We start from the raw sequence: 14,819 nt of genomic DNA, 5'->3' as shown, positions 1-14,819 counted from the left end.
AAGGTTACAATTTTAATACATTTTTACAAAAATATGGGCCCTTTGGTATTATTTTGCTTAGGGCCCCCAAATGGCCTGGGCCGGCCCTGCAATGACCCTAAACATATGACCAAATCTACACAGAAATGGTTCACCAGACACAAAATCAAGCTCCTCCCATGGCCATCTCAGTCCCCAGACCTTGTTTTGTTGGCAAAAGGGGGTTGTACAAAGTATTAACACCAGAGGTGCTAATAATTGTGACACACATTATTTGATGTCAAATAATTTTTTTCTTTATGTGGCATTTTTTCCCCACTGAATGAATGCACTTGTATTGAAGGTTGGATTTTTCATTTTTTTTCCATTAAGGTCCCATATTACTTGAATAAAAAAATTATTACAAGCTAGAAAACACATCTTTTTCAGGGGTGCCAATAATTATGGAGGGCACTGTAACTTTACAAGAGATGCCGCTGAGCCTGAGAACTCCCTGTATTCTTGTATTGTATTTTATGTGGAAAAATTGCAGAGAACTCTTTATTTAACCTTTTATTCAACTTTATAAGAGATGTTTTTGAGTCTAGGAAAATCAGGCTTTCTGGAGCTATTTATTTTCTATTTGTGTATTTCAATAAACATGCGTTAGGCATTTCAATGAAGTTCAGTGTTTGCATTATTAAAATTTTTTATGCCCATTTTTACACTTTTATTGCAAATGAATATCGGCTTTAAAAAATTGGTTATCGGCCCCTCTAACTACTAATAATCAGTATCTGTCCTGATAAATCCATATCAGTCACTCTCTAATTTAAATCTAAAGTGAGCATGACTAATAGGAAGTTTTATTTATTTGTTTTTTTACAGTATATCTGATAGTATCAAACATGCCTGCATATTTATTAAGATGTCATTGGATCACGCTGCGTTTGTGTTACGCCTTGTTTTTTTAGGCCGAGGAGGAGCTCGGTCGCTCTCAGAAGATTTTCGAAGAGCTAAACGTGGAATTACAAGACCAGCTTCCAGTGCTGTGGGACAGGTGAATAAAGTCTGTTAGTCAAGGTACCACTGTCTCGATAATTTAATCTGACTGATGTGTGTGTTTTTGTGTGTACACACGGTTAGCCGTGTTGGCGTCTATGTTAACACATTCCAGAGTCTGGCGAATCATCAAGAGAGGTTCCACAAAGAGATGGGCAAGGTAAGTGAACATTTCAAACTTCGTCATCCAAGGGCGTAGGTTTAGTCTCAATATTGGTAGGGACGATAACCCTAACAAAAATAGATAAAAATAGAGCCGTCCTTCAAGTAAAACACTACTGCTTTTGTCCACAAATTCATATAGATTATTGTTATGCTAACTCTGATGCAGGTCGGACTTTCAGTAGCAAAATTAGTGGTGTGTTCCCCACCTCCACAACATTGATTTCCTTTTACATTACTTACAGTGGGTGCTGCTGGCAGAAAAAAAAAACTTCTAATATCCGTTGTCTTCGGAGGGGGCAGAGGAGGCAGCATGTTGTATTTCTTTCGGGGCTGTTAATGCTTGTGTGTGCGGGGGTGGGGGGTTAAGTCATCAGCCAATCAAACATGCGTGAAAGGGGAAAACATTGAGCAAGTGAAAAGGGGTCAATGTAAGTCTGAACATGATGAAAGTACTGTAATTCACTTAATAATGGTAAGGTCAATTCTATCCTTACAATATATCCTCTATATCTTAAGTCATGATATAATGCAAACACGGTTGCTTAAAAGTTGGTGGGGACAATTTCAGCATCCTGAAAAGTTGCAAGTGTTACAGTTGTGGTCAAAAGTTTACATACACTTGTGAAGAACATAATGTCATGGCTCTCTTGAGTTTCCAGTTATTTATACAACTCTGATTTTTCTCCGAAAGTGATTGGAACAGATACTTCTTTGTCACAAAAAACATTCATGAAGTTTGGTTCTTTTATGACTTTATTATGGGTTAACAGAAAAAGTGATCAAATCTGCTGGGTCAAAAATATACATACATGGATCTGAAAAAGCGAATCATTGACTTGAACAAGTCAGGAAAGTCACTTGGAGCCATTTCAAAGCAGCTGCAGGTCCCAAGAGCAACAGTGCAAACAATTGTTTGTAAGTATAACGTGCATGGCACTGTTTTGTCACTGCCACAATCAGGAAGAAAACGCAAGCTATCACCTGCTGCTGAGAGAAAATTGGTCAGGAGGGTGAAGATTCAACTGAGAATCACCAAAAAGCAGATCTGCCAAGAATTACAAGCTGCTGGAACACAGGTGTCAGTGTCCACAGTCAAGCGTGTTTTGAATCTCAATGGACTTAGAGGCTACCGCGCAAGAAGGAAGCCCTTGCTCCAAAGCGGCACCTTAAGGCTCGACTGAAGTTTGCTGCTGATCACATGGACAAAGATAAGACCTTCTGGAGGAAAGTTCTGTGGTCAGACGAAACAAAAATCAAGCTGTTTGGCCACAATGCCCAACAATATGTTTGGAGGAGAAAAGGTGAGGCCTTTAACCCCAAGTACACCATGCCTACCGTCAAGCACGGTGGTGGTAGTATTATGCTGTGGGGCTGTTTTGCTGCCAATGGAACTGGTGCTTTACAGAGAGTAAATGGGATCATGAAGAAGGAGGATTACCTTCAAATTCTTCAAGATAACCTAACATCATCAGCCCGAAGATTGGGTCTTGGGCGCAGTTGGGTGTTCCAACAGGACAATGACCCCAAACACACATCAAAAGTGGTAATGGAATGGCTAAATCAGGCTAGAATTAAGGTTTTCGAATGGCCTTCCCAAAGTCCTGACTTAAACCCCATTGAGAACTTGTGGACAATGCTGAAGAAACAAGTCCATGTCAGAAAGCCATCAAATTTAACCGAACTGCACCAATTCTGTCAAGAGGAGTGGTCAAAGATTCAACCAGAAGCTTGCCAGAAGCTTGTGGATGGCTACCAAAAGCGCCTAATTGAAGTGAAAATGGCCAAGGGACAAGTTACCAAATATTAGCGCTGCTGTATGTATATTTTTGACCCAGCAGATTTGATCACTTCTTTCTGTTCACCCATAATAAAGTCATAAAAGAACCAAACTTCATGAATGTTTTTTGTGGCAAAGAAGTATCTGTTCCAATCACTCTATCAGAGAAAAATCAGAGTTGTAGAAATAACTGGAAACTCAAGAGAGCCATGACATTATGTTCTTCACAAATGTATGTAAACTTTTAACCACAACTGTATGTCCCTACCGTCCCTATGCAAGCCTACGCCCTTGTCGTCATCCATCCTCGTCTTCATGTTTCTGCTTCTGCCTCCACAGCTGAGTCAAAACCTGAATGACATCATGACCAAACTTGAAGAGCAGAGGCAGCTCAAGTAAGTCCATCTGATTTTATTAGTAGTTTTTTTGTTTCGTTTTTTAACGATCGTTGCAGTCAATGTAACACGTAAGCCAGAGAGTCATGTCCGTCATCCCTACTGTAGAAAAGATGGTGTAGGAGCCAAAGCGGGAGACACCGCAAAAAGGTAACCATCTGCATATGGGGCGCCGTTTGTAGAGCAGCACATGGTGAAAATGACGACAACATTTTCTCACATTTAGAGCCACACAGTGTTTAAAATGGTGTGAAATTTTTAGTCACTTTTTTTTGCACATTTACAACGTTATTTATTTTTAAATAAGAAGTTTCTGACCTCATTTACAGATACACCTAGACGTGAACATATTACCCCCGTGCTATCATCGCTCCACTGGCTTCCAGTCCATTTTAGAATTGATTTTAAACTTTTACTGTTTGTTTTTAATTCTATTAATGGCCAGGCTCCTTCTTACTTATCAGAAATTTTAACCATCCGTAACTCTGGCAGGACTCTTCGCTCTACCGGCCAACTTCATTTGCAAGTCCCAAGGTCCAAACTCAAACAGTGGGGAGACCGATCTTTTGCGGTTGCTGCACCCAGGTTATGGAATAGTCTTCCCCCGGAGATCCGCACCACTACAAATTTGGGCCTTTTTAAATCTCGTTTAAAGACACACCTTTTTAGACTCGCCTTTCCCCAAGATTAGTTTAGCCTGGTTTTATTTCCTTAGGGTTTTTAATGTTTTCGGATTTTATCTGTTTTATTGTTTTGTTTGCTGTCTGACTAATCGTGATGCGATGTTTCGTTTCTTTTTTTCTTTTCTTTTCTTCCTAATGTCATTGTATAATACTTTCCTGCCTTTTATTTACTATGTGCCATGTTTGTCTTTGTTGTAAAGCACTTTGGGGACCTTTCGGGTTTTGTAAAGGGCTATATAAATAAATTTGATTTGATTTGATTTGATTCATTTTTTAAATCCACAGCTAAATATTTAATTTAAATCTTAAATTTATATCCTATATCCTAAAATTTAAGTCAGGAAATGGTTAGAACTAAATATATGCAAATTCACATGACTGGAAACCGGAAATAACAAAATAAAAGCTGGAGCAGCTCAAACTGTCTGTTTACGTTGATTGAAAATGAATAAAACCTACTCAACGGTGGCAGTCGGCTCTTGGACATGAGTCATTGTGATAATAACAATATATAGATAAAATACACAAGGAGAAACTATTTAAAGAGTATTTTGTGTGCGCCAGCTTTTATTTTGTTACTTCCGGTCTCCAGTCGTGTGAATTTGCAAATTAAGCGAAATATTTAGTTCCAACTGTTTCCAGATTTAACATTTAGGATATACAATATAAATTTAAGATTTAAATTAAATAAGTAGTTCTGGATTTAAACATTCAGGTCCGATACTTCTTATTAAAAAAAAAAAAAATTAAATTGCTAAATAATGTTGTAAATGTGCAAAAAAAAGTGACTCTAAAAATTTCACACCACATTTTAAACACTGTGTGGCGCTAATTGTAAGAAAATGTTGTCGTCATTTTCAGCATGTGCTGCTCTGCAAAAGCGCCCCATAGCTGCATGGCTGCTGCATGTGTTTTTTTCCCTCCTTAAAACACCTGGTTGCATTTTGGTCTTCAAGTTTTTTTCTTCAATTTTTCTTTGTTTTGTATTTAAAGGCGCTCAATTCCACCCCCTGAGCTACAGCATTGTGGTCACACAAAAATAATGTTTACAAAACACAACGACAAATCAAAAAACACGACGGCAAATTCAAAAAGAAAACCAAATCACATACAGTATTTTTCGGACTATAAGTCGCAGTTTTTTTCATAGTTTGACAGAGGGTGCATCTTATACTCTGCAGCGACTTATGTGTGATTATTTACAGTTGGGTAGGGCCGAATCTCGCTTTTTAAAAAATGGATATATATTCATATATTTATACTAAAACGATGTATGGATGTTAAATAAAATAAATAATTTGGATAAAACAGAGAAGGCTCTGTGCATGCCTGTACATGTGAACGTGTGGCCCCGGTCTTTTTTCAACCTTCCACTCATGGTGCCCTCCGCGAGCATCCTGGTATTTCCTTTTCGATATGGAACAGCTGGAAGTAAAAAACAAACTAAAAACAGGAATTGTAAAGCAAACAACTGCGGTAGGAGTGGGGTATGGAAAGGATTCAAATTGATTGTTGAAGATGCCATACAGATACCTGTGCCGGCTTCGCTGAATGTAAACAAATGTGGCACTCTGGTCTCATCCGAGAAATATACTTAAAAAACTTTTCCAGCGTTATTTCGTTTTGTAAATGCATTTATAATTATCATAAAAATATGCAGACTATTTAAACATTTAGAAAACTTGCGCTTTTTTTCTGCCAACTAGAGATTAAAATAAATGTCAAATCCACTATCCGCCTGTTAGAACAGACACACAAATATAAAAGATATAAAATGTTTATATATGTATGTATATATATATATATATATATATATATATATATATATAGATATATAGATATATTATGCGTATATGCACCGGCATCATCACAAATGTGATCACACAAAACGCAATCACGCATCGCATCCCCGCATTTCCTCCTTCTCCTGAGTCCTCACAAATAAAACATAAAATTTCGTGTTTTTTTTTTTTATCGGGTTCGTGCTTACCAATATAAAATTTCGTTTTTTTCGGGCTCAGGTAAGCAAATCAAGTTAATTGATCGGGCTCGGGCCCGGTCGCGCTTTAATACCCGTGGGCCGGTCAGGTCGGGCTGGATTTTTTAGGCCTTATCTTACTTCTAGCGTCATGTAATGTTAGCATACTGTACACCTATTCAGCCTGTTGTTCTCTATTGTATTTTAAATTGCCTTTCAAGATGACACGTCTGTTCTTGGTGCTGGATTGTATCAAATAAATTTCCCCCAAAAAATGCGACTTATACTCCAGTGCGGCTTATATGTTTGTTTTTCCTTTTCATTGCGCATTTTTTGGCTGGTGCGACTTCTACTCAGGTGTGACTTATTAGTCCAAAAATAGAAATAAAAAACAAAATAGCAAATCACATTACAAAAAAACAAATTAAAAAACACAACAACAAATCACATAACAACAAAACTAATTAAAAAACACAACGACAAATCACATAACAAAAAAACAAATTAAATACATGACAAATCACATAACAACAACAACAACAACAACAACAACAAAAACACAACGACAAATCCAAAATTGAAATTACATTAAGGAACTGGAAGAGGCAGGTACGAGTCAAAAAGTACACTCATTGCTGATTGGATGAATCTACCGTAAAGGGGTAAGTACTGATAAACTTTGAAGTTATTCCGCTTCTGGTGGGTATTTGAAAATGAGCATTACCGAAGATTAGACCATGGCCTCCGCTACAAATCCATCCACACATCTTCAACCGCTTTGAATATTTTTATTTGGGACATATTTATGAAGTAAAATATTACTATATTACTATATACTCATTATTGTGAATGAGTGTTTTACTGTAGCGTCAATAGGAGTACTTCCGGCGCCTCGATGGTGTGTCAGCGCAACTTTCCTATTGGTGCGTTCGATGTCCCAACGCGACGCTCCCATTGGTTGGATTCGCTGGCACAAATACACCATGATTGTAAATAGCAAGGAATAACAGCAGGAATATGCTTCCCTGAATTAAACACAGGATTCAAACTCACATTTCACGCATACTTTATTTACACCGCCACTCTTGGTGACACTACAATAGCATTCATTCTTATGAATGACTATTTTCATTCGGGACATACGTATGAAGTAGGCCTGAACGATATTGGAAAAAACTATTGTTGCGATTTTTTTTTTTAGGTTTGCAATATATTGCGATATTATATTGCGATATTAAAAAAAATTAATAAAAAAAATATATATATATCTTTTTTAAAGAAATTTTCACTAGATGACTTGAATAGCTGTTTGGAAATACTCTGCATGACACACCGTGACCACAGTGTATTCATATAATACCGTTTCATTTGTGAATGATGAAGATTGCTGTATGAAGGGATCCAGGAAGCCATGTCTGCACAAAATAGATCATTTATTGAACACATTATTTTACACTTCAACAGCAGCATATACATTAAATGATAAATAAAAGAGCAGGTGCATTAGTCCCCTAAGTTTTTGACAAAATATAACAATAAATAAAAACTTGTAAACATATTTGTGAACATATTTGAACAAAAATATTAAATATGACAAATAAAAGAGTTGTGCACAAACTATAACAATAAATAAAAACCTCAGTAAAACAACAAAGTTGTCAACATATTTGAACAAAAATATTAAATATGACAAATAAAAGAGTTGTTCACAAACTATAACAATAAATAAAAACCTAAGTAAAACAACAAAGTTGTCAACATATTTGAACTTAAATATTAAAATCTGATAAATAAAAGTGCATTAGTCCCCTGAGTTGTTTACACAAAATATAACAATATAAAACTGCAAAACAGCAAAAAAGTAGTAGAAATATTTAAACAAAAAATGTAAGTATCAAAACTTTATGTGCAGCTGTACTATATATAGTTATTTGAAAAATACGATTTACAATAAATTTAAATATAAAAGAAACAGAAACTCAATTGAACTTGTAAATAATTGAACTGAATAACTGCAAATAACTGTGATGAATAACAGAACCATTTTAACCCCCAAATTTCCTGCCTTCCTGATAGCTGTCACATGAATAAAAAGAAGAAAAGACATTCCTGCAGCTGTGTTATGTGTTTGTCTGCATATCGTCTAGAGGTTAGATTTTGTGCCCGAACCCGAATGTCGGGTCGGGTCGGGCCCACAATTTAAGCATTCACGTTCGGGTCAGTTCGGGTCGGGCCGCCATGCCGGACTAATAAATTATTTTTTTAAAAAAAAAAAAATGGAGAGCAAGCTCTCTGTATTGCGCTTCTGCTTGTGCGTGTGCACGAACGCCGTGGCGCCGGCCGCTTTTTATTCTTGTCCTCCCGCTGTACCATTTGCGCACGGCCGAGGCGCCGCCCTCATTTTCATTTCCTTGTCAGAGAGGCGCGTCCATGTGAGAACAATATCCCACACACTCAGAAATATGTTTAACAAACTTTCCCAGCGTTATTTCGTTGTGTGAATGCTTTGATAATTCTCAAAAAAATATGTAGATTATTTAAACATTAAGAAAACTTGTGTTTTTTTCTGCCAACTCAAAGAAATGAAAATAAATTGCTGCTGCTGCATTTTTTCCGCGTCACTCAAAAAAAAAAAAAAAAAAAATCGGGTTTTTCGGGCTCGGGCCTGCAAATCTAGTTCAGTGATTGAGCTCGGGCTGGGTCGGGCCTCAATACCAGCGGGCCGTGTCGGATCGGGCTGGATTTTTTAGGCCCGAACTAGGCTCTAATATCGTCCACCTTCCTTGCTCAGCAATTCTCAACTGGGTCTCATAGGTTTTTGGCCAAGACTACTAGTTTATCCACCATTGCAGGCTTGAGACAAGAATGTTGGCACGTAACAGTGTTCCCACTTGTACTAAAAAGCCTCTGATGGGAAGCTCATAGCAGGAATGCATAGATACCTGCGTTTTAAATGGTCCCACATGTTCGACGGATTACTTCTTGTTGAGGCAACCACTGCGAGGCACTGTTGACAGGGCTGTTTTTTGTTCCTTATATTCTTGTCGATAGCCAAAATACTTCCAAAACTCCTTTTGGAGACAGTCTTCCCTCGCCTCCTTTCAGTTTGAGAACGGCCCCTCCTCCCTCCACTCCGCTGTAGCAGGGGGAGGGGGAGGAGCCGATGACTGCGGAGCTGGAGGAAAAGTGAAGCTGTGCGCTCTCCTTCCCTCTCCTTCCTCAAAACAAACGTTTGTGGATTAAAAAAAATGAAATGAAAAAACTATCGCATGTCCTTGCGATGGGACTATTGCGCATGCGCACATCGCGATGGCGATGTTTAAACGATATATCGTTCAGGCCTAAATTAATATTTTATGTCAATATTTTACTTCATATGTAGAGTGTGTCACAAAAGTGACTACACCCCTCACATTTCTGCGGATGTTTAAGTATATCTTTTCATCGGACAACACTGACAAAATGACACTTTGACACAATGAAAAGTCGTCTGTGTGCAGCTTATATAATAGAGATAATTTATTTTCCCCTCAAAATAGCTCAAAATAAAGCCATTAATATCTAAACCCCTGGAAACAAAAGTGAGTACACCCCTTAGAAACTATGTACATCCCTAAATGTCCAAATTGAGTACTGCTTGTCATTTTCCCTCCAAAATGTCATGTGACTTGTTAGAGGAGTGCTGTCAGCATTGCTGCAGAGATAGAAGAGGTGGGGGGTCAGCTATTAGTTCTCAGACCATATGCTGCACGCTACATCAAATTGGTGTGCATGGCTGTCACCCCAGGAGGAAGCCTCTTCTGAAGACGGTACACAAGAAAGCCCACCCGTCTCATCAGACCATAGGACATGGTTCCAGTAACCCATGTGCTTTGTTGATATGTCTTCAGAAAACTGTTTGCGGGCTTTCTTGTGTACTGTCTTCAGAAGAGGCTTCCTCCTGGAGTGACAGCCATGCACACCAATTTGATGTAGAGTGCGGCGTATGGTCTGAGCAATAACAGGCTGACCCCCCCACCTCTTCAATCTCTGCAGCAATGCTGACTGCCTTCCTGTAACGAGTCACATGACATTTTGGATGGAAAATGACAAGCAGTACTCAATTTGGACATTTAGGGGTGGACATAGTTTCTAAGGGGTGTACTCACTTTTGTTGCCAGGGGTTTGGATATTAATGGCTATATTTTGAGTTATTTTGAGGGGGAAATAAATCAACTCTATTATATAAGCTGCGCACAGACTACTTTTCATTGTGTCAAAGTGTCATTTTGTCAGTGCTGTCCCATGAAAAGATATACTTAAATATCTGCAGAAATGCGAGGGGTGTACTCACTCTTGTGATACACTGTATCTGCCAAATAAAAAAATTTTTTTTTAAATCAATTTTTAGCAGCAGCTACGTTCAGTAATGCTCATTTTGAAATTCCACGCCAGAAGCAGAGCAACTTCCTAGTTCATCAGTACCTATCCTCTCCGGTGGATTTCGAGTTTTTTTTGTTTGTTTGTTTTTTTACTGGTACCTACCTCTTCCGGTTCCTTAATTTAATTTCATGTTTGGATTTCCCGTTGTTTTTTTTTTAATTTGTTTTTTTATTATATGATTTGCCGTTATTGTTGTTGTTGTTGTTGTTGTTTTTTGTCTTAGTGTTTTCTGAATTGTTTTTTGTCATGTGATTTCTTGTTGTTTTTGAATTTGTTGTTTTTTTATTCGTCCTTGTTTTCTGAATTGTTTTTTATTATGCGATTTGTCTTTTTTTTTTTTAGTGATTTTCCTTTGTTTAGTGATTTTCCTTTGTTTTTTGATTTGCAAATGTGTTTTTTAAATTGTTTTTTTTTGTGTGATTTGCTGTTTTGTTTTTTTATTTGTTTTTTCGTTATGTGATTTGCCGTTGTATTTGTTTGTTTGCGTTTTGCACTTCAGGGCCACCGTAGATTTTGATTCATTTCACCCTATTTTTTTCTGTACAAATTGCTCATCCAAAATATTTTGTTTCTTGAATCAGTTGGGGCCTCTTTCTTTTAACCAATGCAGACTGGTTGGTTCCCGTGGCTATAGCAGCAAGTAGTCGTGCTGGAAAAAATTATTCGTGTCTGACTTACTGTATACCTTTTTTTAACAGATAGAGGCCATTTTTTGGTTAATGTCACATGAAAAATATAAAATTGTTCTTATGTCCAAGAGGCACCCTCCCGGCAAGTTTGATAACTGTTCAATTGTGGTGAATAATAGTATGATGATAATTATTCTCTGCAACAAACAACAAAATTTACTTCTGCAGACTGAACAATTTTGACTGCCTGTATTTTGCATGACCGGTTATTGCAGTGGTTACAAACATAAATCATTTCTCCTCCAACATTTTGCAGTCACACATTGTACATTTGCCTCACTTTTTCCTTGTCTTTTCTTCTTGCAGCGAGGAAGCCAACCACAGCCAGGCCGCCAGCTCTCCACCAAAGGTAACCAAAAAAACCCTCTTGTACTTTGATATATCATCATCGTGCAACATTCCATCATTTGTCTTAATACTTCAATCGCATGTCATGCATGCACAGTGATGCCTTGACTTAAGATTTCCTCATCTACTGTGATTTTGTTTATCTTCTTTATTAATTTATTTCTTACTATTAACGACAACTGAGGTCCAATCCATTTGGACCAGGAACTACAAGTTCAAATGGATTGGACATCTATCGCCGCCAATGGCTGTCAAAGAGTTAAGAACATCCAACCAAAATGGATGCTAAATAGGATCAATAGCATTAAGGTTTCTTTTTATTATATTATGTAATGATATTTTCCATACGAGTATTTATTTTCAACCCGTAAGTCAAGGCACACCTGTGTACTGAAGTGTGTGCCTCTGCATGTGCACATGTTTGAAAGAGGCCAAACCCGCTGCCTGCTCGACCTCCGCGACATGCCGAGCCACTTGATGACGACATGCCTGACATTAACACGGAGTGCGAAACAACACAGGTCAGCCCAAGTAGTATGTGAGATGTTTAGTGAGCCGCCTTTACCCTACTGTATGTCCTTGTGTGTGTGTATGTGTATAAGGGTCAGTGCGAGCAGGTCAACCACACACTATCAAAGATTAGAATAGGGGTGTCAAACTCAGTTTTGTCGTTATAGTTTCATTCAGAGGGCCATATGTCTGCCACCTAGGTGTGCCACAATGAATCTACCAACGAATCAATGATCAAACAAACTGACAACGATTAATAGTCGATGAATCGTTTAGAGACCTATAAATTGTCCAAATCCTGTTTTTTGAGCCTCTTAGTAGCAAATATTATTATTATTATTTTTTTTTTAATTTAAACACGTTTAAATAAAGAAAAACTATTGTAACAAATATAACTATGTATGTATATATATATATATATGTGTGTATATATATATTTTTTAGTGTTTAATTTACGGGGTTTTTTTTGTATTAAAAAGAAACATGTCATTTTTTAATTATTTAAAAATGTATTTAAAATATAATTTTGAAAAATACAATAATTCTTCTAAAATCTATTTTATTTTATTTACTTAAATATTTTAAATCAAGAAACAGAGCAAAACACTATTTTTGCTTTTTTTAAGTAGTTTTTATTTTAGTTTTTTTAAAAAAAATAGTGTTACTTTAAAGAAACAAAAAGGATCATAGAGTAAATATTTTTTAAAACATTTCAACGGGCAAAAACAAAAATATTTTCTTTTTCTTAATTTAGTTTATAACATTAATTGATTTGAATTAATTTAATATATTGAAATTGAAAAAATTAGAATGAGGGAAATAAAGTGAATGGGCTATTTATTTCATTTCTTAACAAAAAAAAACAAACAAACAAAAAAAGGATCAAAACAGTAAATATTGTCTATTTTTATTTGAGAAAAGTGCATCTATTTCAATTTCTTTTATTAAAAGGAAGTCCTGTCCTTCATTGAGCGCTCCAGAAATGTTGTTTGAATTTTTAGCAAGGACCTGAAGTCGACACACATGAATGACTTTTCGTGGACCGCACAAAATGATGTGGTGGGCCGGATCTAGCCTTCGGTCACCTGTACATTAAAAGAAAGTCTTTCATTCCAAATGTATGTTGCACTACCCCAGTACTTCTCAAATAATGGGGCAGTCCCCCCCAGGGGGGCGCTGAGCAATGGCAGGGGTGGCGCATGTGACCTCGGGGAAAATACTTTTTTTACCGTACTAGAAAAAAAGGAAAAAAAGTGTAATTGCACATCCACTCAGTAAATGGCAGTGGCATCTCATTTTCAGAGTGTGCGCAGTATTTTTGAACCAAACGAGCACACAGCAAAAAGCACTGGAGATAGGAAGATCTAAGGTGAGGAAATATGACGACGCGTATGTAGCGTTTGGCTTTCACTTTTAATACAGTAGGAGATGAGGAAAGACCAGTCTTGTTACTGTTTCTAAAAATGTTTGCAGCGGACAGCAGGAAGCCAAATCAATTAGGACGTCAATTCAAGACAATAGACCACAATCACATTCATAAGCCGCTTGATTTTTATTTTTTTAAAAAATTTTTCAGCGAAAACATGCCAAATATTGCCAACAACTGTCCCGCTTTCTCAGTGTTACATCAGTAAACCAGCGAGCACTGTTAGCATCATACTGTATAAGGTGGCATACCAAGTTGCCCAGTGCAAAATAACCCCACACCATAGCAAAGGAGCCGATACTGCCTGTCGCAAAAATAAAAACTGTCCCTCTGTCCAATGACACTGTCCTTTTTGTTCTTTTAATTTATGTTTTTTCAGTGTTCTTTCGGGAGGGCTTAAAAGAAAATAATTAAAAAGCATTGCATTAGCCTCTGTAAACTCATTCAGGCTTTTTATGCAAGTCTATTTGTCGTTACTGCTGCATGAAGGCGCCATCTTGGGACTCATGGGTAAGGATGGACTCCCTTCTTTTGCTTTTCAAAGCGACGTCAGATTTTCACTTGAAGTTGCTTTCTCTTTTTCTGCATGTTAAGTCTCTCCACACTTTCACCTATTAACTTCCCTCTATCGCTTCCGCCACGACTTTTGACCTGGTAGCATGACCAGGATGAGGAACCGCCCCAAGAAGGTGTTGGGGGTGCATGGGAATATGATGATGGAGGTTCCCAGAGTGCAGAGTTGTACACTGAGCCCACTTGGTCTGACGATGGTGCCAATGTGGGTCAGGGGGGATGGGGCCATGATGATGAACAAGTGCAGGTAGGACCAAACAAAACTGGAATCATGAATAAAACTCTGAAATTCAAGGATAAAAATAGTTGAAGAGCTTTATTTCGACGAAAATAGGGGTTTTCGGCTATTTTGTTGCTTCTTGGTGACAAGGAACTAAATTAAGTATATTAGGGTGATTAACTTAGAGAACATAGTGAAGGATAAAAGTAGTGCTGTGCCGCAATTTTACCTTATACTGCTATATTGGCGGTTAAGTTGATGCTGTTTGTACAATATTTTTCCAGAATTGGATGATATTTTACAAAAACGTGCAGTTTTTTTATTCAAACCCAAAAAAACTGATTGAAAGGAATGCTTAATAATGTTTTAAAAATAGCAAAAAAAGTCTGGAGTACCCCATAAAAATGCCCCCCCCCCCCCCCCCCCCCCCCGCCACCCGCATGACCAAGTTGAATCTACTTTTCATAATTTTGTAAAAACTTCATTGAATGTTGCACTCTACCTTGTTCAACTCTGTTGTGCATATGATCAGAATAGGACAAAATATATTTGTCGTATTTTTTTCTTTCTCTTGGTCAGCAAAAACAAAACAGCTAAACAGATAGCTTATACT

At 37.4% G+C, this 14,819-nt stretch overlaps 1 protein-coding gene across 1 annotated transcript in view; it reads left to right on the top strand.

Annotated features, from left to right (window-relative positions):
* Window positions 1-14,819, top strand: part of bin1b (bridging integrator 1b) — a 46,687-nt gene that overhangs the window by 26,069 nt on the left and 5,799 nt on the right. The window contains exons 10-17 of the mRNA XM_057829442.1: window positions 933-1,018; window positions 1,105-1,180; window positions 3,302-3,357; window positions 3,466-3,507; window positions 11,436-11,478; window positions 11,906-11,998; window positions 13,903-13,923; window positions 14,072-14,233. Coding sequence (XP_057685425.1) covers window positions 933-1,018; window positions 1,105-1,180; window positions 3,302-3,357; window positions 3,466-3,507; window positions 11,436-11,478; window positions 11,906-11,998; window positions 13,903-13,923; window positions 14,072-14,233 — 579 coding nt within the window. The remainder of the gene's footprint in view (window positions 1-932; window positions 1,019-1,104; window positions 1,181-3,301; window positions 3,358-3,465; window positions 3,508-11,435; window positions 11,479-11,905; window positions 11,999-13,902; window positions 13,924-14,071; window positions 14,234-14,819) is intronic.

Source organism: Corythoichthys intestinalis, chromosome 2, assembly GCF_030265065.1.
Source record: "Corythoichthys intestinalis isolate RoL2023-P3 chromosome 2, ASM3026506v1, whole genome shotgun sequence".
Classification (NCBI taxonomy): Eukaryota; Metazoa; Chordata; class Actinopteri; order Syngnathiformes; family Syngnathidae; genus Corythoichthys; species Corythoichthys intestinalis.
The sequence above is the reverse complement of the archived record's forward strand: the minus strand, read 5'-3'. Positions and strand labels throughout refer to the sequence as shown.